This window comes from Mus caroli, unplaced genomic scaffold (genome assembly GCF_978045245.1).
Source record: "Mus caroli unplaced genomic scaffold, Mus_caroli_1 scaffold_13, whole genome shotgun sequence".
NCBI lineage: Eukaryota > Metazoa > Chordata > Mammalia > Rodentia > Muridae > Mus > Mus caroli.
The window spans coordinates 62,650,996-62,678,104 of NW_028227268.1; the positions used below are offsets into that span (position 1 = coordinate 62,650,996).

Sequence of the window (27,109 nt, forward strand, 5' to 3'; positions counted from 1 at the left end):
TCTGATGGTAGACAGCCATTGTTAGATAAGCTGGACCACAGCCTGTAAACCACTCTAATACCTGCCCCTCCCCCTACGCAAGCATTCCTCTAGAGAGCCCTGACTGATACAGCAAGACTCCTGTAGAGGTGGAGCTTTAAGTCAAAACTGCCAGGTCTGAGCTCAGGAGGCTCTAGAAGACATTAAAGCTTGAGCAACACCTCTCAGAAGACATAGCTGGGCAGCACAGACAAAGATTAAGCCTGTCTCCCCTCTCCTATCCCCAAAGTAAGCTGTGTACATTTCTTCCCTACAAGAACATATATTGGGTATGGAGATATTTGCCCTGCCCTTGAGTAGCCAGGTATGGCTAAGGAGAGGTAGAAGCCACCAGGGTGCTGGCTAAAAGTGTGATAGACCTGGGAAGCCGGATGGAGTAGCTGGTATAACAGATGAGCATGGCCCTCTCCCCTTGGTCCTTTGAGTTCACTGTTTTGGAGAGAGGTGTGTTGGGCCCAGGATGAGGAGACATGAAGGCTTATGGATGGCAGAGAGCCAAATACCACAGTGCCTCCCACAGCACCACTGTGGGACCCTTTCATGCTGTTTTGGACCAGCTAAGTTTTTAGTATCCTTAGCTGCTGACTCCCTAGTCCAGTTGGCACTGGTTCGGAACAGATGGTGGTGGGCCTTCAGAGAACCTGCTCACTCTATAAAAAGGATCTACCACATAATGTTAATTTCTGAGATGTTTACAGATTTAGAAATGTATCTGAAGGACATGCAAATGTACTTAAGAGGCACACACATGGGAAATCAGCCCATGCAGGGGCCAGGGGCCAGGGGACATCTGTGAACAGTGTGGAGAATTTTGTACTTAGGTAAGGCACAAGTGCCACCTAGTGTAGTGGCTGAGAACTTCCTGCAACAGCCTGTGTCTATATAGAAAAAAACAGAACAGGAGCAACACCAGACATGATTCTGCACACCTTTAATCCCAGCACTTGGGAGGCAGAGGCAAGATCTCTGAGTTTGAAGCCAGCCTGGTCTACAGAGTTACTTCCAGGTCAGCCAGGGCTAATACATAGTGAGACCCTGTCTCAAACAACAAAACCCCCAAATACAGGAGTGTCAACTCAGAAGGCACCTTTGTGAGTAAGAGAAGGCACACCCAGAAGACATAAGGTTGTTGAATAAGAATTCCAGTGCCGGGGTGGGCTACCTCCCCGAGTTGTTTGTGGGGGAGGTTTCTTAGGCACACACACAATACACACAGTTCCCACTGCTGTTGGCTGCATGCCAGAACCAGAACCGGAAGCTCCTCCCCGACTGGCTCATGCTGGCTGGGGCACTGGGCAGGCTGCCGGGAGAATTCTCATCAAGGGTCCTGTGCAGCTGTGGGCCTCATGTCTTAGGCTGTCAGATGCCATCTATGCAAGATCCGCACAGGTGCAAGAGTGGCAGGATACACGGGTACAAAAAACTATGTTCCATTTGGATTGAAGACCCACTCCACAGTGGGGACTGTCTTAGTCAGGGTTTCTATTCCTGCACAAACATCATGACCAAGACGCAAGTTGGGGAGGAAAGGGTTTATTCGGCTTACACTTCCACACTGCTGTTCATCACCAAGGAAGTCAGGACTGGAACTCAAGCAGGTCAGAAAGCAGGCGCTGATGCAGAAGCCATGGAGGGATGTTCCTTACTGGCTTGCTTCACCTGGCTTGCTCAGCCTGTTCTCTTATAGAACCAAGACAACCAGCCCAGAGATGATCCACCCACAAGGGGCCTTTCCCCCTTGATCACTAATTGAGAAAATGCCTTACAGTTGGATCTCATGGAGGCATTTCCCCAACTGAAGCTCCTTTCTCACACGTCTGGCCCAACAACAATTCCCTCATGGGAAGAGAAAAGAGCCATTAAGGCTGCTGCCCTCCCCAGGGTGTACATAAGCAGTTACCAATTGCTAGAGGGAAGGCAAGATTCTGCCTGCAGATTGCTCACGTTCTGCAAGTAGTCCTAATTAAGCCCATTGGCCATCATGCTAGACTTGGATGGAAGTATTTCTCTGGTCTGTTGTCCTACCCGAGGAAAGTAGAAATAAACTCCCCAGGAGAAGTCACCCTGTATCCCTAAAAGCCTGTGTGTCAAAGGCCAATGCCCCTGGGTCTTGCTATTAGGTGGCAGAGCCTCATGGAAGATCTTTGGGTCATTGTGGATGTGCTATCAAAGGAGATTCTGAGACACACACACCCCAATCCTTCCTCTTCATCTCATTTCTTGGCTATGAAGTGGGTCATTTTGCTCTGTGTGCGCCTGCCATGATGGTACCAATTGATCATGGACTGGACCCTATGCAACTAAGATCAAGGATAAACTCCATAAGGTGATTGCGAGTGGAGTCTGTTACCGTGATGGGAAGGCATGCACATGCGTGTTTCCACTCATCTTCCACATGGGTGCATGGGAGCTTCAGCTTCTTGCTTCCCTGGTCCTCAGCATCCAGAGTTGGGAAAGATAATGCCTGCAGCTCATGACGGCCACAGCCAGCAGAAGAGCATGAGCACGAGGCTAGTGTTCTGCCATAACCACGCCTCTAGCCGACTGCCAGCCACCCAGACGTGTGTGTGTGTGTGTGTGTGTGTGTGTGTGTGTGTATGGTTTAAGATCTGCTCATACGTGATCTCCCTCTAAGAGAATACTGACACCAGACCTTTTCTCTATATAATTTTCTCTATATTGAGAATTATTACCAACAGTGTTGAGAGGGGTGAACGAAAGAAATCCCATAACTCTCAGGGGCAATGGCTGACACCTAGTCTATAATGTCTCCACATTCCAGGTTGTCCAGTTCACTCTGCATGTGGTCGACGAATTGATTGATCTCCTTCACTCGCTTACGGTTCCTCATGATCTCATCTTTGTGAATCTGGGGAATGAAAGGAAAACCAGAGTGCAGTGCCTATGATAGCTGACATCATTTACTGAGGCCCAAGAGACAGAGGGAATATGTTTAACTCAGAGCCCCACCCCTGACATGTACTGCTGGTCTCTCTCTGAGGCAGGGGTTACAGATACAATGAGGAATGACTGGACCACATCACCTGCATTGCAGAATTCTACAACCTTTACCTCTGTTTCTTTTCTCTATTTCGTTTCTCATGAAAAATAGCACATTCTGACTGGAGAAAACTCAAGCCGGCCAGCCAGGTAGCTTGGCATTCATCACTCACCTTGTCTACTAGATGTGCACACCAAGAGTTGATTCCAGTCACCAGCTCATCTTCTCGGTTGTCAATCTTCAGGAGGTGGATGTCATGTGATGCCCCAACAGCATTAACAATTGTGTCTTTGTCAACAAAAAGCTGGAAAAGTGAGACGGTCCAAATGAGATCACGTGTGTTATTATGTCCCCAGCACAAAGAGGCCCCTGGGAGTTCCCAGACTGTGGGACACACTTAGCAGAGAGCCCATACTCTATCAGTCACTTTGTGCCAGCTCATCAGACGACAGCCTGCTCCCCAACCTGAGCTGTGGCAGGTGCAGTGCTGCAGTCCTCATTAAAAGCATGTTTTCTCCAGGGAGATGGCAGGTGGCTAGCCAAGGCAGCCTTACTAGGGATATCAGTTGTCACAAGCCTCTTTCTAGGTAGTCCTAAACCTCTGCCCAGTCACGTCTGGCTGAGGGTCTCCATCCGGCTGTTCTAACCCTGGGCCCTGTATGCTGATAGGTGTCCATCTCCTATGTCTCCGCTACTTCTCCCATAAACAGAATCAAGCTTTGCTTCCACTCGGGTCTGGTTTGCCTCGGCTTGTTCCTGGCACTGTTTGGTCCTTATAGAGAGCTAGTACAACTCTTCACCTTATAGTGAGCATGGCAGGCTCTAGATGCAGACTCTGGCTGGAATGGGGGAAATGCAGCCTAGTCATTGTCAGGGGCAAGGGAAGCTTGCTTGAGGGTCTGAGAAAGCAGTGCTCCATTCTGAGCCCAAGTTACTTGGAAACAAAACTGGCAAAGGACTTGTGTGTCCTCTGTTGAGAAACTGCAGGTAGAGCATACATGGGGAGCACCACTTCTCTGAGGTGCACAGGGGTTCAGGTTTTGCAGGGTTTGACTTTTGAATATATGCATTGTCTTTTTATAACACGAACACAAAACAGAAAAATCTAAAATCCCAATGCACTAAAATCTATTTGGATTTTTGAGTCAGAGAGAGATACACAACAGTACTTTCTTGTTTTGCTTCATTTTTCATAGCATCACTTAGCCTAATACCCTCTAAAAATATGATCTGTCTGATTCTGAAATGTTAGTGTTCCTACACAAGGAAAGATTTTTTTTGATCAAATACATCCAGGATCCCAAAGTAAGATTCGTGGGGCAACAGGGTGTCCTGAATGCTGTACAAAGTTCTGTGGGCAACAGATTTTCTCTCTCTTGCCTTCTCTCTCTTCAACTTACTGGCCACAGACTCTGTATGTTAGTTTGCCACAGAATGTCATGTGAGAAAAGCCAGGCTATCTGATGTGGGCAATGGATTAGTACAGTCACCATAGAAACGACAGGAAGCCATTCAGGTCCTTCCAACTCTAGGCAGCAGGCTCAGGCTCTGGGAAGGATCAGAAGACGAAAACCTGACCTACAGGGTGCTCAGGAGAAAGTGTCCCGAGACCTAGTAACAGGCATCTTTTATTTTTGAACCTTTAGCTTTAAAGTATATTTAAACAAGCCACAAAGATAATATGAATTTTCCCATAAACTCTGCCTCCTTATTACAGTGTTATATAGTAAATAACATTTTATTATACACAAATTAAGAGTCTGCATAACTGAACACTAGTTCATAATATGGCGCACAGGCATGAAGCTATGCAATATTTAAGCTTCAAATAGCTCAGAAAAGAGCAAACTTTATCATTAAGACTAGCACTTTAAAAGGGTCTGACCTTAAGTCTCTGCTAGAGTGTTTCACTGAAACCTTTCTTTGTTCAAGGAAGGATGCCGTTGCCAGGATGAGAACACATCCACTTAGGCTAATGAATAAAACACTGTTACTAAATGGCCACCGCCAAGGTCAGGTCATTTAAAAAAGCAGATTCACTCTTCAGTTTGGACACATTGTATCAACCAGGGCTGGTACCTCAAAGAAATAAACGTTTCCTGCAACTTTGAAAGGTTTTCTTTATTCTCTTTTGGTTTTTTGAGACAGGGTTTCTCTGTATAGCCCTGGCTGACCTGGAACTCACTCTGTAGACCAGGCTGGCCTCGAACTCAGAAATCCGCCTGCCTTTGCCTCCCAAGTGCTGGGATTAAAGGCGAGCGCCACCACTGCCCAGCTGAAAGATTCTCTTGAAAACAGCTACCTACAGGACACACTTTCTAAAGATGTCAGGATTATTCCAGGTCATAGGTTATGCCTGAGATGCTATCCCGGCAGCAAGAAGCACAGACACTGCACATGTATACACACCCACACATGCTCCCACTCACCACCAAAGACTCGAGTGCCAGCCAGCACTAAGTATAACAGCACTTATGTCCCAACCAGTGTCCCAGGTTGCAATGGAAATTACAGAGCAAGGAAGAGCTAACGCCCACTTTCAGGTTCTGAAATGTCTCTTGGAGACTTCATACTCAGCTTGGAGGTTAGTTCACTGGATGCTCCAAGCAGCAAGCCCCATCTTCAGTTGCTGACTGTCCTGCCACAGTCCTAGAAGAGATGAGTCTTGAAATGTCTTGGCTTTCCTGTCCTGGGCTGACAGGAAAGTCTCTGTCTCCTGAGTGCTGTAAGGCTGGTTCCCTATTATGTTTTGAAGGCAATAATCTATTCCAGCCTTGCTAGTGAGTCTAAGACTCTCTCAGCAGAGAGGCAGAGCCCCATGGCCCAGTGCCATGGGCACCCACAAAGTGCCTGCCTGCTGTGAATAGGAAAGGCTGTGGTGCTCACTACAATTACAAGCCCAGAACTGTTTATCAGATGAGACACACAATTCAGACTCTTGTCTGGTTGTGCCATTCCTAACTCAAATCTATGGCCTGCCTTGTCCAGTGTTCTCATCCATCACCTCACGTGATAACGGTGCTTCCTTTGGTGAGGAAATGAGGTCGTATGTGGCCAACAGGCTGGAGAGTGGTAATCCTCTAACGAAGAAACTTTGTTGCCCGATACTATAGTACCAGACAGGGCCACTTGGGTGAGAGGGAAAACTGGCCTGCCTCTCTGCTGACATCTCTGGAGCCCAGATTTTACTATGTGCTATCGTCCCTAGGGAGCGAGCATGTTTCAGTGATGTTTTTCACCTGGACGTAGACCTAGGGACTCTACCATCCCATGAGGACTGTCAGAGACTTCAGAACCTCTCAGGGGAGACTTGCTTCTTGGTTAGGGCAGGGTAGTTTCCTGCATCCTCAGCAGTGAGCTGGCTAAGTAGCTTAGGGAGAACAGGCTGGTGTGACTGTGGCCCTGCATCTTGCTGCTGTGTTGGGTGTTGGTCCTAGTCTCAGAACAGAGGCTATGGAGTCAAAGCTGCTGACCTTCTATCTGCATAGCTCAGCCCAGCTCCTGGCAAAGGAAATATTTAGTGAACACATGCTTTCATCCTCCTAGTTCCAAGATCATCCCTGGCTGCTGTGCTGGAGGCTCCTGTTGGCACAGATGAGAAGACTACCTCTGCCCTCCCTCACAAGTCTATGTGCAGTCTAAATAGCTGCAGAAACAAATCATCATGAAGCAGACTTTAGAACTGTGATGAGCTTCTAACCGGACTGATGGGTTCTGACCGAGGGACAGTAGTTTAAGAGGTACCAAGGGAGGGCCTCTCCGGAGAGCTAACACTTGAGCAGAGGTCTAAATGGCAAGAGTGAGAAAAGCACATAGAGACTGAGGAATGAGCGTGTCTGCCAGACAGACTGTGTACTGGCTAGTTTTATGTCAGCTCGACACAAGCTAAAGTCTTCAGAGAGGAGAAAGCGTCATCTGAGAAAAATGTCTCCATGAGATCCAGCTGTAGGGCATTTTCTCAATTAGTGATCAATGGGGGAGGGCCCAGCCCATTGGGAGTGGTGCCATCCCTGGGCTGGTGTCCTGTGTTCTATAAGAAAGTAGGCTGAGCAAACTATGAGTAGCAAGCCAGGAAGCAGCATCCCTCCATGGCCTCTGCATCAGCTTTTGCCTCCAGGTTCCTGTCCTGTGTGACTTCTTTCTTTGACTTCCCTCAGGGATGGAGCTGTCACCTGAACGTGTAAGCCAGACAAACACTTTCCTCCCCAAGTTGCCTTGGTCATGGTGTTTCATCCCAGCGATAGAAACCGTAAGACAGAATGTCTGTTGAAAGGAGCAAGCCTGATGGGTGAGCATCAGAACCTGGGGTGGGACTGCCAAGGGAGGCAGGGGTAGTCCAGAGTGTCTGAGACCTGTGGGAAGGAACTCTACGATCATGGCGGGCAGGGAGGGGTGAGGATTGTGTTGTGTGGGGTTCTAGTGGACCTACCTGTCTACATATGGAAAATGGTCTGTAAGAAGGCAGCAAGGAGCCAGCAGGCAGGCAGAGGGCACGGGGACCATGGCCTGGTGGTAGCACAGTGATGTGGAGCAGCTGAGAAACTAAGTAGGGTACCAACAAAAGCAGGCCCCTGAGGGCAAGTATGTGGACCTGTGGCCATTCTTGCCCACCTGAAGCCCTTTCCTAAGGCATCCACATGCTGCTGCCAGAGCTCAGGGTAGACTCATAGATGCCTCCTTAGGTGTAGACATGGGTCCCTGGTATTTATGACTATCTGTCCTGGTGGAAACTGGTGTAGCCTGGTGCCGGACCTGACATGAGGCTCGTGGGCGTACCAGTGTTGCAGCTCTCCAACACTCCATTAAGCTTCCTGAGGGAAAATGTTGACCGTTACCTCTGTTTGTAACTGTGCCGGAAGACTCCATAGAAAGGAGCTTGGGATAACCACCTGGCCATCCTGACGCCAACTGTGCTTACCTTGCTCGACGGTCAGCAGTCCTGCAAAGCAGGCTTCTGTCTCGTCAAGAAGGAAGGAAGGAAGCCTCCAGGAGCTTGGCGAGCTTAGACGAGCCTTGGGTAGGGCTGGATTTCACTTATCTCTTTGCTGTGCCCCCGAGATGTCCCCCGTGCCCGCAGCCCCTCTACCCTTACTCACCGCCCGCACGTCATCGGGTAAGTCCTCGTCCATCTCGCCCTTGAGGATCTTCTCCAGGGTGTTGATGGCGATCTCCAGGAGCTTCTCATGATGATGGTTCTCCAGGTCCCGGCACTGAGCAATCCTGCAGTTGTGAGTTAAAGCCAGGGGGCCGAGCAAGCCAGGTGGCCCTTCAAATAAGGTGACCTTTGACAAACAAGGCCACGTCAGCCCTACTAGAGACACCAGTCTCTAAGTCTTAGAGTCTAAGGGTTCAAGACCTGCCCTTAGGTGCTAAGAGGTATCATAGCCATCAAGCTGTCACTCACATGCATCGTCAGGTCCCCATGTGATTCCTGTCCTCATACTAGGTCATTCCTGTCCCCCAGGGCCAGCTCACCTCAGATCCTCAGTCTGCTTCCCAACACTGCTGAAGACCTCACTGGTCCCCCATAATCTCTTCCTCCTTCTCCTCCAGCAGCTGAAATAAACTTGAAGGTCTGAGTAGCCAGTTCTAAGCTTAGAGCTGCTGGGGGTTTCCAGTCTCTGACATGGCCTGAGGGTCTCATCTGGAAACTTGTTCCCTTAGTCCCATTCTTGGGGCCTTTTCACACACTACTTCTGCTATGGACTGTCTCTTCTTTCACCTGGCTCCTGTGGCTACCTGCAAGTCTTTTTTTTTTTTTTTTTCTTCAGTGTTTAGGAAGGCCACTGATGCCGTACATAGCACACCACTTGCTACCTCAATGACCGTGTGCTGGACTCTGAGCTCCAGGATGCCAGACCTGAGTTCCTCCTGGGTGGAGCTTAGCACTTTGCCCCCAATAAAGTGCTGTTCATGTTTCAAATGTTGGTTTCTAACCTTAACTATTAGCCTTGCTCTTTTTAACCTGTCCTGTTATTAGTGTGGGTGTGGCCTCATCCCAGGGTGTTTTCCTGTAACAAAAGGTCAGGCAGTGATTCTGAGGTGGCAGTGCACCCATGAACATCACCTACTTAGGGAATACATGCACGACTACTGGACAGCAGTCCCTCTGGGCATCTAAACTGGCATTCTAGCAAGGCTCCCAATGTTGAGTGTTGAAAACACTTCAGTTGGTATGGAGTATTCTCTATGGTCACCAAGTCTACATCCTGTCCTAGGGAGGCCTCTTTCCTTGGTGGAAAGTGGTAGGTTTTACATTCCTCTCTCTTCAGCAAGGAGACGCCTATGAACTAGGCCCCGTGGAAAGTGGAAACACTTTCTTGGCGTGAGGGTGTAGGCTTTTCTGCAAATCAGTGGGCTAGGAGTATTTTGGGTAAGAACTGAATGAAGTATTATCTAAAGTATTATCTCAGTTTACTGTGTAGTAGGAGCAAAAAGGGGCTTGGCCTGCAGCTACCACTTATTTGCCCAAGACTAGTACCTACTTGCCCTTTCTTTCTGCCTCAGCTGCTCTAGAGGCCAAGACAAACTCAGGAGCCTATGGTGCCTTCCCATGGGGTAAGGTAGGGGTTGTCACAGAAAGGATATAGACTTTGGACATTTTCAATAAATAGTCCCACCAAGTCAGTGATATTTCTTTCAAATATGTTTATGGTCTCCTGGAAAAGATATAAAAGAGAGTCAATGTGTGTTCAACATCCTTTGCACCACCTCAAATCACAGACTCTTAAAGGCAAATACCACCCTCTTTGCCTTTGTAGGACAGATGGCTAAGGGCTGACCCTTGCCCCTGCCCCTCACCCGCTTCCCGAGTTCTGTCGCTTTCCAGTCTCAGTTCACCACCCCCTTGAATGTTCATGTTGTCACTACTGCTTTTTTTTTTTTTTTAGATTTACTTATTGTATGCATTTGAATATTTTGCCTACATGTATGTGTGTGTGCCATGTGCCTGCCTGGTGCCTACAGAAGTCAGAAAGAGGCATTGTATCCTCTAGAACTGGAGTTACCAACTTTGAGAGCTGCCATGAGGGTTCTAGGAACCAAAGTCAGGTCCTCTGCAAGAGCAACAAGTGCTTTTAACCAATGAGCCATCTCTATGGCTACTGCCACTGGGTTTTAGGTGGGTTTTTTTTTTTTTAAAGATTTATTTATTTATTACATGTAAGTACAATGTAGCTGTCTTCAGACACTCCAGAAGAGGGAGTCAGATCTCATTACGGATGGTTGTGAGCCACCATGTGGTTGCTGGGATTTGAACTCTGGACCTTCGGAAGAGCAGTCGGGTGCTCTTCCCCACTGAGCCATCTCACCAGCCCTTAGGTGAGTTTTTTGTTTGTTTGTTTTTGGGTTTTTTTTGTTTGTTTGTTTTTGTTTTTTTGAGACAGGGTTTCTCTTTGTATCCCTGGCTGTCCTGGAACTCACTCTGTAGACCAGGCTGACCTTGAACTCAGAAATCCACCTGCCTCTGCCTCCCAAGTGCTGGAGTCGTGCGCTACCATTGCCCGGCTGTTTTATTTTTTTAATTTATACTTCTCTCTCTCTCTCTCTCTCTCTCTCTCTCTCTTTGTGTGTGTGTGTGTGTGTACATGTGTAGGTCAGAGGATAGTTTGCTGGAGTCAGTCCTTTCTTTACCACACAGGTCCCTGGAATTAAACTTAGGTCATCAGACTTGGTGATAAGAACCTTTCTCCACTGAGCAGGACCATCTTGCCAGCCCTGTCCTGGGCCTCTTGCCCATGTAGCTGCCTCCTCCAGGACCAAATATCCCGGCCACACCCCCTCCTCCCTGAATGAAGCCCTTCCTTCTAGGCCTTTCAGCAGCATCTACCCATTCTCTCCACAAGGGCAACGGAGAGCAATTTCGAGAGCCAGCTCTATTCCAGAGAGCTCATTTAATCTCTCTCGGCCTCTACTTCCTCACATCTGAGACAGTTTTTCTATGTAGTACCATGGTGGCAGGTGGGGTAAATGAGCTATATCATGCATAATGATTTACCACATATCTGGCAGATCCAGGAGCTTGGGTAAGTGCTGACAGTCACCCTAGACTTCCAACAACTAACTGCTGTCCCTAGTACTTAGCAGAGCACTTGGGGCCGAAACAAATCTCAGTATTGTTGAGAGAGTAATAAGAACATGATTAGGAACCCTCCTCCTCTGGAGGACGTTTTCCTGACCCTTCATAGACCCCTCAGCACAGATGCAGGACATCACAGGAGCCCAAAACCTGTCTGTATGCAGTACAAATGAGCCCATTCTCACGTGTGTGTGTGTGTGCACGCACACACGCATGCTAGTTCGCTCATGCACAGCATTTTGATGAATACAAGTAAGGTTGTTGGAAGCACGGACTAGAATCTTCCAGCTTCAGGTGACCAGGTGACTGGCAACATGGCCAGGATGAGAGCATGAACCTGAGAAGTGTTTGGCCACTGAAAATAATCTCCCTGCTTGAAAGGACTGGAAGCCCGTAGCAACCCTCCCCTGCATGCACTGCTTCTGCAGTACTTGAGCAGAGCAGTTCCCAGTGGGAAATGAGCGGCTGCTGTGCTGTGCGACAGCAGATCCATTCTGCGTAGGAAGTGCCATTTGATGTGTGAGGAATTGATTAGGCACCGGCTCTTGGCCCGGCTGTGGCAGCATCTGAGGAGGTCCAATTCATCATGCAGCGTCCAGCCCCCAGCCTGGCTGCGTGCACACACACAAGTCGCCCTGGCACACAGATGCTCTCGAGATGCCTGGGCTTTTTCATTCTCCCAAGTCGGGGCCAAGCGGCAGCCTTCCGACATCGCCCACCCCGAGACAGCAGGCACAGGCTGCGGCACTGATGAGCCTTTGTCGCCTTTGAGCCTTTGTGCAGGTCCACCTGTCTTATAAGCTCCTGAACTTCCCCTTGGGTCTAATAAGAAATCTGCACTCTGCTGAGCCTGTTCTAGGATGGAGGAGGGGAGATTTTCAGAGGACTGAGTTCACCTCTCATTCTCCACAAGGATCCTTTCCGAGGCAGCAAAGAGAGCAGTGTGTTCCTTTTCCTCCTGTCTCCTCTCCCTCCTCACCCCACCCCCTCTCTTTTGCATTGCTGAGGATGGAATCCAGGGCCTTGTCTGTGCTAAGCAAGCACTGAGCTATACCCAGCCCCTGACTTTAATGTATTTTAATAATTTTGGTAAAAGGTGATTTTGTGGTGTGTGTGTGCATGTGTGTGTGTGCATGCACTCACATATGAGTATGTATACATGCTCATGTTAATTATATGGTGGGGTGTACACATTATATGTGCCTGTGGCCCTGGATGAAGGCAGAGGACAACCTCAGGCACCGTTCGCCTTTTTCTCTCGCTGGCCTGGAACTCTTCATGTTTGCTAAGCCATTTGGCCAGTGAGTGCTAGTGACGCACCAGTCTCCATCTGTCCAGTCCTCTCCTGTGTGTCCACTGGGTCACACTGGACACACGGGAGAGGAGCCTGTGGAGGGCGTGCTTGCAGGGTTCTGCAGCTGCATGCGGAGGCCCCTGGATATATGCCAGTCTGACTCTACCTCCAGCTGTTCCACCAGCTGCATCTCCAGGATCATGAGTGTGTTGAACAGCTCACTGATGCTCTCAGTGCACTCCGTCAGCTTCTTCTCGATGTTGGGCAGATCAGTCTCTTCCCGGATGGCATTTAAGTTCTACAAATAGAAATCCGCACTTGGAGGGACTCAGCAGTTAACTGTGTAGTAGAAAGTGATGATTTGGTTTTATGGGTAAAAACTTAAAGAGTCTAGAGGTGAAGGGCCAAGTTCAAGTGTCAGCCTGCCATGTGCTAGCTCTGACAGCTTTGGGGACGCTGCCTGCTGCTCTGGCACACTGTATACAAAGGCACCTGGAAGTGGCAAGCATGAAAAGAGCACTCAGACCTACCCTTACCTCCCTGGAAGAAGAAGATGAAACTCCTATGGGCCAGGTTCTTTCACAGTGCCAGGAGGAGGGAAGATATTCTTATCGGGAGAGATGGGAGCCAAGGTTGGGGGCAGTCTGTGCAAATCAAGCTTTAAAAACTGATTCATAGGGCTGAATAGATAGCTCAGCAGTTAAAAACACTTGCTACTTTTCCAGAGAACCTAGGGTCAATTCCCAGCACCCATATGGTAGCTCATAACTGTAAATTCTGTTCCTGAGGCTCTGATGCCCTCTTCTGGCCTCTCTGGGTACCAGGCATGTAAGCAGGGCACAGACACACATGCAGACAAAAACACCTGTACACATAAAACAGAAATAAATAAATAAATAAATAAATAAATAAATAAATAAAGACTCATAGCAGGCATGATGGCACATGCGTGTAACCCCAGGAGAGGCAGAGAGAGCAAAAACAGAGGATCAGGAGTTTGAGGCCAGCCTAAGATTTGTAGTTTGGGGCTGGAATGAGACCCCGTGTCAAAAGCCCACAAACCAAAACTCAGAAACTACACAAAAGAAAAAGGAAAAAAAGAAAACCTTAGAAAGAAACAAAGTAAATTAAACTTTATCAGCAAATCACATCTCCACTAACCACAGCCATGTTCTCAGAGCTTCACACACTTGTCCAGTCGGGTATGATCATTGCCACACAATGATGTCTCAGTCAGTGACATACTGCATGGATGACAGTGGCTCCATCAGACAGTGGTGCTCAGAGATTCCAACCACCTAACAATGCCATGGTGTTCCCACAGTGACAACCACCTAGTGACATAATTCTCAGGACGTATCACCAGCATGAAGTGATGTATTATCATATTATCTTGTAGGAAGCTTCCAGCCCTGCTTTTGACTGTTGCTTATTTCTTTTGAGATAGGGTCTCGTGTATTCAAGGCTGGCCTTGAACTTACCGTGTAGTCAATGTTGACCTTAAACTTTGATCTTCCTGCCTCTGCCTCCCAAGTGCTAGGATCACAGGCATGGACTACACCTGCTTTATGTAGTGTACCCATATAAGGACAGGTAAACTTGGGAAAGTTGCACACGCATCCCTGGGCTTGAAGATCAGGTGTGTACAACAAGGCCCAATGGGGTAGATGAATAGGAAGAACTGGACCAAACTGTAGGAGGGCAGCTGTGAGGAACAAACTTGGAGCCCTCAGAGCTGTGTGTCCTGGGAACTTCTACAATGTGGCCTCAACTTAGGCTGAGCGTTGGAGGCACCTGGGAAGCTCCCAAAGTTAGATCGTGCCTCAACACCCTGAGCGGGTGCACCTGGGCCTACGATGGGCTATGTCTCTTTCTTTCTTTGTTTCTTTGTTTCTTTGTTTCTTTGTTTGTTTGTTTCTTTCTTTCTTTCTTTCTCTTTTTTAAAGATGTATTTATTTTATTTGTAATGAGCACACTGTAGCTGTCTTCAGACACACCAGAAGAGGGGATCAGATCCCATTACAGATGACTGTGAGCTACTATATGGTTGCCGGGGATTGAACTCAGGACCTCTGAGAGAACAGTCAGTGCTCCTAACTACTGAGCCATCTCTCCAACCGGATGCACCATTTATAGGACAGCTTCTTGTGGGCTGAGATACAGGCAGGGCGCTCTGAGTCAGGTTTAGCGGGGTCCATGACCTGCGGGACTTGTTTTGAGGGTGAGTCAGGCCCCAGCCTGGTCCTCAGAAGGTGTGAATGGAGGCATATAGGTCTCCCAAACCTAATGTATCAGGGGCCAGGGAAGAAAGGTCAGGAAAGAAGTGGCTGGACAAGAACTGGGGATTTGTCCAGTTCACAGACAGAGGTCAATCCTAATAACAAGTGCCTCCAGATAAGCCGGAAGTCACACATTGTCTTCCTTTGAAATTGTTCATTTCCACTGTCAGCAAAGGGTGTGTGTGTGTGTGTGTGTGTGTGTGTGTGTGTGTGTGAGAGAGAGAGAGAGAGAGAGAGAGAGAGAGAGAGAGAGCGCACTGTGGTCGGGATACTTCATGAGTTGGTCCACCTTGTCCCTTGCTGAGGCAGGGTCTCGTGTTTCTGCAGCAGCACACTGCTATGCACTCTATGCACTGCTATGCACTCTATGCACTCTATGCACTCTATGCACTCTATGCACTGCTATGCACGCTATGCACTCTATGCACTCTATGCACTCTATGCACTCTATGCACTCTATGCACTCTATGCACTCTATGCACTCTATGCACTCTATGCACTGCTATGCACTCTATGCACTGCTATGCACTCTATGCACTGCTATGCACTCTATGCACTGCTATGCACTGCTATGCACTCTATGCACTCTATGCACTCTATGCACTCTATGCACTCTATGCACTCTATGCACTCTATGCACTCTATGCACTGCTATGCACTCTATGCACTCTATGCACTCTATGCACTCTATGCACTCTATGCACTCTATGCACTGCTATGCACTCTATGCACTGCTATGCACTGCTATGCACTGCTATGCACTGCTATGCACTCTATGCACTCTATGCACTCTATGCACTGCTATGCACTGCTATGCACTCTATGCACTGCTATGCACTGCTATGCACTGCTATGCACTGCTATGCACTGCTATGCACTGCTATGCACTCTATGCACTCTATGCACTGCTATGCACTGCTATGCACTCTATGCACTGCTATGCACTCTATGCACTCTATGCACTCTATGCACTCTATGCACTGCTATGCACTGCTATGCACTCTATGCACTCTATGCACGCTATGCACTCTATGCACTCTATGCACTGCTATGCACTGCTATGCACTCTATGCACTGCTATGCACTGCTATGCACTGCTATGCACTGCTATGCACTGCTATGCACTCTATGCACTCTATGCACTCTATGCACTGCTATGCACTGCTATGCACTCTATGCACTGCTATGCACTGCTATGCACTCTATGCACTCTAAGCACTGCTATGCACTCTAGGCTAGCTGCCCCTAAGGTTTCTGGAAGATCCTCTCTCTCTGCTTCCCACTGTCAACAGGAGTGCTGAAATTACAGCGGCACACCACCGCATCTAGCTTGATATGTGCATTTGGAGGACTGAACTTAGGTTGTCAGGCTTTCAGGGCCAGTGCCTTTTACCTGCTGAGCCATCTCCTGCCCTTTGACTAGGTTTTTGAGGGAAAAACAGGCTTTTCCTTAGCGTTTCACTAAGACCTACAATTTAAAATGAATTAAGAGTTCTGGGCTGGGAAGACAGCTCAAAGGGTAAAAGCATTTGCTGCCCAGACCTGACAGCTTGAGTTTGAGCCCTGGATTCCATGGTGCAAGGAATGAACCGACTTCTAAAAGCTGTTCTCTGATGCTGTGCCATGCATGCATGCACTAGTAACACATGCAGACACACACTACACACATGCAAACACACACTACACACATGCATGCGTGCCGTACACATACACACACACACACACACACACACGATAGATAGATTTAAAAATTTAAAGAGAATTCTGCTTTGCCCCAGCCATGGTGCCAAGGGCTTGCAATCTCAGCTTCTTCGAGATGGAGGCAGGAGGGTTCCAAACTCAAAGCTATCCTGGACAACTTAGTAAGACTTGTCTCAAGATTTAAAAAAAAAAAATAGTCTCTGATACCTAAAACTGTCTCATTTCTAGGATGATGGCTTCGTTAGGCCTTGGTGATCTATAGCCACCCACTCTTCCAATTCTTCTGACACACAGGCTCCCCTCTGCCAAATGACCTTCTAAGATAACTGTCAAGGAGTTTCCCCACCCCAAGGCTCTTCCTTCCTCCACTGCACCCGGGCGAGACTCCAGCTGTTCTCATCCACACTGTTCTCTATGGAAGCAATCTCTCTTCTCATGGCTGATGTCTTCAAGTCACCTCACCCCACTTCTGCTCTGGTTTGTATAATGAGCAAGTGGAGCCTGGTACCACTTTCCTTGTCCACCTGCTTGGAGAGTGGTCCCCTTCCCCTGCCCCCAAAAGTGACACCAGGAAATAATACAGGATCCAGAGAGGCAGAGTGTGGGCAAGATTCATCCCCCAAAGTGAATGACAATGAGTCCTCTGCTTCCTGACTGTCACTTCTAGGAGAAATGCTCAGCTCAGCTTCTGGGGAAGGGAATGTGTGTCTCCCTTTACTTACCCAGAGCATCAGAAGTAAAGCTCAGTGCATCAAGTCCACTAAAACTGGCCGTCTTCCTTCCCTGAGCCCAGTCCAGTGTCTGTAAGTCTTTATAAAGGTTCAGTATCCCAACATTATATTGTGACCATTGCCCCTTGTTCCAGGACTGTAAAGGGTCTCGAGGATGATTTTAAATATACCCCCCCCACACACACACACTTCTGTTCTAGCTCTTCTCGTTCCTAATCTCTTTTTGGTGCTCCCTGTTTTGAGACAGAAATTTCCTGTGTCCTAGGCTGTTCTGGAATTCACTATGAAGTCCATGCTGACCTCAGCTCACATCAGGCCTCTTGCTACAGCCTCCCAAGTGTTGAGATCACAGCATGTACCACCATGCCCAGCTCCTCTGAATCTTGTAAATGGACTGGGAATGCTCTAAATTGTATGTCTTTGGGATGGGTATGTCCATTCTCACTCTAAGAGTCTGGACTGAGCTTTATCAGAGCCATATGAGAATGATAACATCTAGGCCCTAGCCTGTCACATGCATATTAATCATGAAGGACTTAGTATTCTTTGTCTTCAGTTAGCTTCCCATCATCCCAGGAAAAGGACTCTCCAAATGTGGTGGGGAGGATATTGCTTAAGGATCATACATCCAAGAACACAATATGTGAAGTCCTCCTTCAATATCCGTTCCCTTGGTTCTTCCAAGATCCCAGTGTTCTGGTAACCTGGCTTGAGCATCAGTGATAACACAGTAGAGTAAGGAATAGAAGTTGAGAGATCAGGAGAGTAGCTTGGGCCAGGGAAGATATTAGTGAGATCAGAAATGAAAAGCACCTATCTGAATAACATATTACACCCAATTGCAACATGGGGTGTGTCTGTGCGTGAGTATTTCACTGAGAAACAAACCCCCAGTCTTTCCGTGGTAGGAAAGCACTCTACAACATCCCTGGTCCTCTTTCATTAATTAATTAATTTTTGAGACAGGGTCTCATTATGCAGCCCTAGATGCCCTAGAACTTGTCATGTAGACCAGGCTAATCTGAAACTAACAGGGATCCACTTGCTTCTGCATCTCAAATGCTGAGATTAAAGATGTAAGGCATCCATTACTCACTGGGTGTGGTGGCGCACGCCCTTTGATCCCAGCACTTGGGAGGCAGAGACAGGCGAATTTCTGAGTTTGAGGCCAGCCCGGTCTACAGAGTGAGTTCCAGGACAGCTAGGGATACACAGAGAAACCCTGTCTTGAAAAAAACAAAAAAACAAAAACAAAAACCAACCAAACAAACAAACCAAACAAACAAACAAACAAAAAGCCATCCATTACACCCAGCTCTTCTTTTTATTTTGAGATAGGGTCTCACTAAGTTGCCCAGGCTGGCCTTGAATTTACAATCTTCCTTCCTCAGATTCCCAAGTGCCTGGTACTACATGCCCAGTCCACCAGGCTCAGCCGGAATTGTCTGCTTGTTGCCATTACATAGTCACCCCTTTGAGGGCTGGCCCTCATCTTGACACTCTGAGCATTAAATAAAGAATATGAGAAAATTAAAAAGGGCTGAAGGTGTTGCTCAGGCAGAGTGCTTGTCTAGTAAATGGAAGGTCCCAGGCTCTATCTTTAGTACCAGACACCATTAACACTAAGAACACCACCTGTGCTATAGGTGACTCCACCAGGCCAGGCACAGAGAGACTGAGGAAGTGGGATTGCTTAAATCCAGGAATTTGATGTGATCCTGGGCAATACTGTGAGGCTTTATCTCTAAAAGCAGCATTACTGTTACTACTTAAAACTGTAAAACTCATTTTAAAAATAACAGTGGTGGCACAATTTGCCTTTAATCACAGCAGACGAATCTCTGTGAGTTCGAGGACAGCCTGGTCTACAGAGTGATTTTCAGAACAGCCAGGACTACACAGAGAATGCCTGTCTTGAAAAACAAACAAACAAGCAAGCAAACAAACAACCAAAAGTCCTTTCAAATGACTCCTACTTGGCTGGACCCTGAACACTGGGCCTTCAAGCTTGCTGCTTGCTCTGGTGGGACAAGGGCCCCAGGAATCTCTAAAGTTTCCTGGCCCTTCTCTGGAAGTGTGTCTTTCCAGAGCTCTAGGACATCCCTGACCATTTTGCTTACCTAGGTAAGGAAGGTTTCAGCCCAGGGATGTGTACCTTACAAGGTGGGAGCTGCTAAGGACTGGGAGCATGTGTATCATAACTTCAGCATGCCAGGGGTCAGGAAGAGTGGGTCTTGGAAATGCCTGCTGGATAACTGAACCAAAGAAAGCCTAGGGTGTCATCAATATCACCTTTGTGGTAGTGGTACAGCTGATACCACTGCTAACACTGATGATGAGATGAGGTGACCTTGAATCTTAGGGGTATCTGATATGATGGAGAGCCACTGTGCTGGCTCAGCGGAGCTGTGTGTGGTGCCATTTGGTGAAGTTGTGATCTTTAACACATGGACATAGACTCTAGGCCTCAGGGACCATCAGAAGACATGGACATTGCAGCCCCTCCTGGTACCCTGGCAGAAGACAAGGGAACTTACCAGCAAGTGCTTTTCCTCAAACTTGGCAACCTTGAGCTTGCCCTGGTCCTGGTTTTCCTGGATGGCCTCCTGTATGCACTCATTGAAAGTGTCTAACTCTACCTTCCGTTTTTCTTGCTGAGTCAGGCCATACTCGAAAATGTTCAGGCAGATGATGACAAACTTGTCCTTGTAAGTAAGTGGCTGTTAAGGAAGCTTGGGGCTCAAGGTCAAGCTACTAGGATGATGACAAATATGTTGACAATTGCTTGCAGAGCACGCCATGGGAACACCGTGGAGGCTACAGGTGGTCCTTTGGACAGAAGAAGAAACTGAGAAGCCGGGGAAGCAGAGATTGCAGTTTGGAGAATTGATGGTCATGGCTTCTCTACCTGCAGCCTAAGGAACTGGGGATCAGGGGAACGGCCCTAGAAGAGACTTCCAGAGGACTTGGGGTGCAGGGAAGAGCTAGGAGCAGTGTGGCCAGGGCAATGAGTCAGAGTACTTTTATCTCTTTCTGTCTCTGATGTGACACCCAGAAGGGCCCTTCTGGGAGGGGCCTGCCCTGTGGTTCATCTGAGCTGAGAGAGGAACTAGGTGGTCTAGGTTCAAGTTATGGCTCTGATGCTGCTTCTGGGACCCACCTTAGCAAGTGAACTCTCTGGGCCTCAGTGCCCTTACTTCAACTAAGGGCATGGAGGAAGCATCCACAGAGTCCTTTGGAGGGTGGTGTGGTGGCATACACTTTTAATTCCAGAATTCATGGGGCAGAGGCAGGGGACCTTTGTGAGTGAGTTCCAAGCTAGCTAGGGCTATAACAGTGAGACCTTGTCTCAAACAACAAAACAAAACAAAACAAAAACAAAAACAAAAACAAGTCCTTGGAAAGGGTCTTGTGGGAATGTGTTCAGGACAGTGGATGCTTTTCCACAAATCTCTCAGGTTCACAGTGCTTAAGCCAAGAGTATAGGTCCCTGAGGAAGAGAGGTGGCCAGCAAGGAGAAGCCCTGCCCCACTCTTCTCTCAGTGTTTGGGTTCTGGGTAGATACCCACTGAGAAAGTCTCAATGCAGTCACTGAGGTCTGGGCTCTGCCTTTAGGAGCTCACCAAAGCTGGCCAAGGAGCTGGGAGGGCCATAGATACACTAACACAGGAGCAGTGTATGGCAGGAGCCATCACAGGGTCAGCCAGCCTGGAAAAGGATCTGTGAGACAGGAAAAGGACCAACCATACCCCATGACTGCTGCTGACACCATGACATCACACAGTGCAGTAGACATCACACAGTGCAGTAGACATCACACAGTGCAGTAGACATCACACAGTGCAGTAGACATCACACAGTGCCGTAGACATCACACAGTGCGGTAGACATCACACAGTGCCATAGACATCACACAGTGCCGTAGACATCACACAGTGCAGTAGACATCACACAATGTAGGAACCTTTTATCCCTAGGGAATCCTCATCTTTCCCAAATTACAATTCTCGTTTCATAGCTTATTCCCAAATAACACTTCCTCTATTAGAGATTCATCTTTGTATTTTTCTGGAGGCTGACACTAGTGTTGGTGGCCCCACAGACCAATCTGAACTGGTTGTCTCAATTCTCAGCCCTCAGGTACAACCCACCCCCAACCCCACCAGTCTCCTGCTTACCACTGAAGGACAGGGTTTGGTTGTCATGACCACTGCCACTGTGTATAACAAGTGCTGACTGTTTCCTCCTCGGGCTCTGACCAACTAGGGCACAAATGCAAGCTCTCAGGCCGCACAGATGAATGATCCCGTACAAATTGCTTAACCTCTGGGGTTACTAATGGCAGCCACCTGGTGGGGATGCTTAAGGGGATGTGGACCAAGTGCAGCCATATAGCCAGTGAAGATCCTTGACATAGAAATGCATTCTCTACTTCCACCTCAGAAAACCCAGCTTGCCGGCACGGCAGGCCCAGCCAGCCTCTGTCACTCAATGTGCCTTCAGAAATCTAGACAGCACTATTCCACAAAGCCCAGCTGGCCTGACTGAAAAGGCCTTTTGCATTTATGTAGCCAGCTGAGATTTGTGAGGTCTCACATGAATGATGGGAAAACTGAGGTCCCGAATAGGAAGAACTTGCCCATGGTGAGCTGGTGGTAGGTGAACCAAATCTGCACCCCAAAAGGCAGCCATGTGACTCAGAAAGGATATGCTTCAAGGAGCTCTCTAACACCAGGCAGGTAGGACAGCTTGTTGCCCTCCACATCCTCGGAATACATGCTGTCAAACAGGAAGGGGCCGTTCAGGTGCTCAACAAAAGCCATCTGTGGATTCAAATAGCCAAACATGGTGACCCAGAGCCAGGCTTCTGTGAGGGTTGAGGTAGCCAAGGATTCTTCAGGGGGACACTGAACCTGAGCTATGGCCCTCCCTCCCAGGAAGGTAAGTGTGTGGCTGTCCCAGGCCCAGAGGGGATATGCAGAGAGGTACAGAAGATACAGGTGCAGGTTGTTTCCAAGGAGGGACCTGCAGCTCTGTGTTGCTCCAAAGGCAGCTGGAGTTGGTAGTAGGGAGGCCAGCAAGGTGTAGCCACAAATTGAGGACCACAGAGAACTGAAGGCCAAAGGGTTACTGAATGGGCTGGGAAACAGCTTGAGGGTCATAAGTAAGGGAGCCACTGGCACCAAGTGTTTTGAGGACAATCTCTAAGCACAGGGGTAGGGAGTGGGGACTGGGATGAAATGGAATGGCTCCTGGAGACTGTGATCGGGGCTGAGCAAGGTAGGGAGTGGTGTCAGCTCCTGTGGCTGCTTTGTGAGTTTTATGGTCCTGGGGATCCTTGTGAATCATTGTTTAATGTGACCAGAGCACTCTGTGGTAGCTTTGTGTCCTGATTAGGCCAGGCAGGCCAGCCAGCTGTCTGAGTGGTACCTTGTGTTCCTCCAGCTTCTCCTGCTTGGCCTGCTCCTCCTCCAGCTTGATCTGCAACTGTGCCTCTCGGTGCTTCAGCTCATCAATGCTGTACTGATGTTTCATCTTCGCCGTCTCTCTCTTACCCAGGAACAGGAATGGTGTGGTTACCAGAGGAGAACTGGTCCCTCCAGCCACACACCCGTGGGATCCCTAAGTATGGCCGATGTGTTAGAAGGTATGTTTTGTAAAAGCCTGGAAAGGCAGAGGCCCTGGAGATGAGAATGCCTAATTACTCCCGGGCAACCTAAGCCTAGAGGAGTCATGGAATTGGAGGGCTCCCCCCTCAAGAGCCTGCTCTGAGGCAGCCTGAAAGTGCCCCTTGCATGTTGTAGGAAGCAGTGGGGGCTGCCCCTTCCAGCACCAGTGTAAGATCAAGCAGTGCAGTGTGGGGAGGTTCAGGGCCTGCTTGGCAGAGTTCAGCTTTCCTGAACTTTTACTCATTCTCTAAAGGACACACACACACACACACACACACACACACGATGTAGACCATGTGTGCTATGGGAATTTCCCAGTATTCATGTCTGAGCACAGGTCTTGGTACTGCAGATGCTAGGCTGGTCTGCGATTTTTTTTCCAGTGCTGGGAATATAACGGAAGACCTCACATATGCTAGGGTGAAAGCTAGCCTCTGAACCCACCCCTAGCCTCTGTCCTGTGCTTTTTAAAGGGCATAATACACCCAAGCTTCTGAGCTGATGTTGTGTTTCAAATTAACACCTTAGTCTCAGATTCTTAAGCTAAGGGTTGCAGTCTCATATTGGATGGAGTAACTGAATGTGGAAGCCCCCCCCCACACACACACGATTGACAAAGCTTTCTGAACATACGATGACCAAAATTTCATTTAAAATCAAGTGTATAATGAACCTCGAGTGTTCTGGCCTTGCTTGATTGCGCTGTACTGTATGACTTCACTTTAGTCTTGGTTCTGAGTAGAAACATGCATATGACTGTCAACTACCATTTCCTGTGTGCACATGACTGTCACCTACCCATACCCTGTGTGCACATGACTGTCACCTACCATTCCCTGTGTGCACATGACTGTCACCTACCCATACCCTGTGTGCACATGACTGTCACCTACCATTCCCTGTGTGCACATGACTGTCACCTACCATTTCCTGTGTGCACATGACTGTCACCTACCCATACCCTGTGTGCACATGACTATCACCTACCATTCCCTGTGTGCACATGACTGTCACCTACCATTTCCTGTGTGCACATGACTGTCACCTACCCATACCCTGTGTGCACATGACTGTCACCTACCCATACCCTGTGTGCACATGACTGTCACCTACCATTCCCTGTGTGCACATGACTGTCACCTACCATTCCCTGTGTGCACATGACTGTCACCTACCCATACCCTGTGTGCACATGACTGTCACCTACCATTCCCTGTGTGCACATGACTGTCACCTACCCATAACCTGTGTGTAGGCAGCCGCGCGCGCCTAAAAGATGGCGCCAGCCTCCGGTACACCGGCGCCGTAAACAACGCCATTGCGCAGGCACTAGCCCGAATCTGGCACCAACCCCTCCCAAGCGGGTGCATACGAATCAAAGTGCCGACAGACTGACCAATCCCAGGAGGACACATAGTTCTCCCCAGTGCTGGGGTGTATATAAGCAGTCCTCCCGGGGTTTCCGGGGTTCCCCCGTAGCATGGAGGTGTTCCTAAAATAAAAAAGGCTGTTGAGAAGCATCCGACCGTGTTGCGTTTTTTCTTGCTGGACGAGGTGAGTGCAACACCTGTGTGCATATGACTGTCACCTATCATACCCTGTGTGCACATGACTGTCACCTGCCATACCCTGTGTGCACATGACTGTTATCTACCATACCTTGTAGATATGTGTGTGCACATGACTGTCACCTACCATACCCTGTGTGCACATGACTGTCACCTACCATACCCTGTGTGCACATGACTGTCACCTGCCATACCCTGTGTGCACATGACTGTCACCTACCATACCCTGTGTGCACATGACTGTCACCTACCATACCCTGTGTGCACATGACTGTCACCTACCATACCCTGTGTGCACATGACTGTCACCTGCCATACCCTGTGTGCACATGACTGTTATCTACCATACCTTGTGTGTATATGACTGTCACCTACCATGCTGCCAGATACCACCCCCCTCCCCTGATCAGACTTGAAATGGTATTTTCTGTACATAAGTTTCCTGCTGTCATAGAAACATAATTGTTTAATTTCAGAAAATACTTTAAATATTTTCCTGCCATTGTCCTTTGGCATATAAGTACCATTAGTGTAGTTTTTGGTTGTATTATGTTAGGATGTTTGGTTTTTAAAAATGCTATTTGAGGCCAGGCAGTGGTGGTGCATGCCTTTAATCCCAGAGGATTAAAGGCAGAGGCAGGCGGATTTCTGAGTTCCAGGCCAGCCTGGTCTACAGAGTGAGTTCCAGGATAGCCAGGCCTACATGGAAAAACCCTGTCTCAAAAAAACAAAAGAAGGGCTGGTGAGATGGCTCAGTGGGTAAGAGCACCCGACTGCTCTTCCGAAGGTCCAGAGTTCAACTCCCAGCAACCACATGGTGGCTCACAACCATCCGTAACGAGATCTGGTGCCCTCTTCTGGAATGTCTGAAGACAGCTACAGTGTACTTACATATAATAAATAAATAAATCTTAAAAAAAAAAAAAAAAAAAGAGGCAACATGCCTCTTACCCTCCTTAAAAAAAAAAAAAAAAGAAGAAAAGGCTATTTGAGTTGCTGAAGAGTTTCATTAAGTGAATTTTGATTTGGGATTAGGACAGAATCCACCCAAATTAAGATTTTATTATTATTATTATTATTACTATTATTATTATGTATATATATGTATATATATATATATATATATATATATATATATATATGATGTATATGTATGTGTAGGAGCATGAACCAAGGGGCAATGTAAGTGATTTCTCTCCTTCCAGCCTTATGTAGGTTCTGGGGCTTAAACTCAAGTCTCCAGGCTTATATAGCACTGGATACACTCAACTATTTTGCTGAGCCCTCAACAATTTCTGAAATGGCTCTAACATAATTCTACCATTTTAGCCGGGCGTGGTGGCGCACGCCTTTAATCCCAGCACTCGGGAGGCAGAGGTAGGCGGATTTCTGAGTTCGAGGCCAGCCTGGTCTACAGAGTGAGTTCCAGGACAGCCAGGGCTATACAGAGAAACCCTGTCTCGAAAAACCAAAAAAAAAAAAAAATAATAATAATAATTCTACCATTTTATAGTATGTATTTATTCCACACAGTTCTTCTCATTGAGAATTAGAAAAATCAAAATATTAATCAGCTCTTAAAACTATTGAAGTTTCTCTGCATCTTGCGGTTTATATATCTAGCCAAGATTTAATGTTTGTTTAAGACAGGATCTCTCTACATAGCTCTGGCTGGCCTCATGACCCAGACAGATCAGGCTGGTCTCAAACCCACAGAAATCTGCCTGCTTCTGCCTCCTAAAGTGCTGGAATTAAAGGCACCTGATCTTAGTCTTTTTTTTTTTAACATTTAATTTATTGTGTGTATGAATGTTTTGCCTATATGTACACACACACACACACACACACACACACACCAACATATGAATGATCAGAGGACAACTTGTGGAAGTCAGTTCTCTCTATCCACCATGTGGGGCCTAGGAATTGGTTTCAGGTGCCTTTACTGGCTCAGACATCTTCCTGGACCATGCCTGGCTTTTTAAAAGATTATTTATTTTTATTTTATGTGTGTGAGTGTTTGGACTGAATGATGTCTGTGTAACACTGTATCACATGCAAGCTGCACACTGAGGCCAGAAGAGGGCCTTGGATTCCTCTAGGGTAGAGTTACAGGAGATTGTGGAACACCCATGGGTGCTACAAATTGAATCAGGTCTTGTGGAAGAATAGCCAGTGCTCATGACCTCTGAACCATCTCTCCAGCCCCTCACACGTGGCTTTTAAATGTTGTTTCTGGAGATCAAACCTGTGGCAAACACTTGGCCTGAGTGAGCACTAAGCGACTGCATTTAACAAAAGGTAAGATTTTATGCATACCAAAGAATTGTTTTAAAATAAAATTCTTTATGATTCATTACTTATAACTGTTTCATCAGCACACCGACTTACCCATAGAAATGGATATTTTCTCAGGTAAAAAGGGTTTACAAGAGGGGAACATTGTCAGAACCTGCTCTGAGACAGGACTGGGGTTAAAGGCAGTGCTTGTTTGCTTGCTTGGTCTTTAATTTTTTGAGATGAGGTTAGAGTAACCGAGGATGTCCTGAATCTAGCTCAGGCTGCCTCAAACTATTGATCCTCCTGCCTCAGTTTCTTAAAGTCTGGGGTTACAGGAGTGTGTCACCATAACCATTGGATTTAAGAATCTCAGAACTAGGGCTGGAGAGATGGCTCAGCAGTTAATGAGCACTGACTGCTCTTCCAGAGGTCCTGAGTTCAATTCCCAGCAACCACATGGTGGCTCACAA

The 27,109-nt window shown here is 47.8% G+C and overlaps 1 protein-coding gene across 1 annotated transcript in view; it reads right to left on the reverse strand.

The window, feature by feature from the left end:
• Positions 1-980: 980 nt before the first annotated feature.
• Drc3 (dynein regulatory complex subunit 3) overlaps positions 981-27,109 on the reverse strand; it is a 44,378-nt gene continuing 18,249 nt past the window's right edge. Inside the window, exons 7-14 of the mRNA XM_021177334.3 lie at positions 22,553-22,672; positions 21,833-21,945; positions 19,660-19,834; positions 12,578-12,709; positions 9,629-9,699; positions 8,137-8,260; positions 3,213-3,344; positions 981-2,908 (exon numbers count right to left, since the gene is read on the reverse strand). Of these exons, the coding sequence (XP_021032993.1) occupies positions 2,795-2,908; positions 3,213-3,344; positions 8,137-8,260; positions 9,629-9,699; positions 12,578-12,709; positions 19,660-19,834; positions 21,833-21,945; positions 22,553-22,672 (981 nt within the window). The 3' untranslated portion in view covers positions 981-2,794. The remainder of the gene's footprint in view (positions 2,909-3,212; positions 3,345-8,136; positions 8,261-9,628; positions 9,700-12,577; positions 12,710-19,659; positions 19,835-21,832; positions 21,946-22,552; positions 22,673-27,109) is intronic.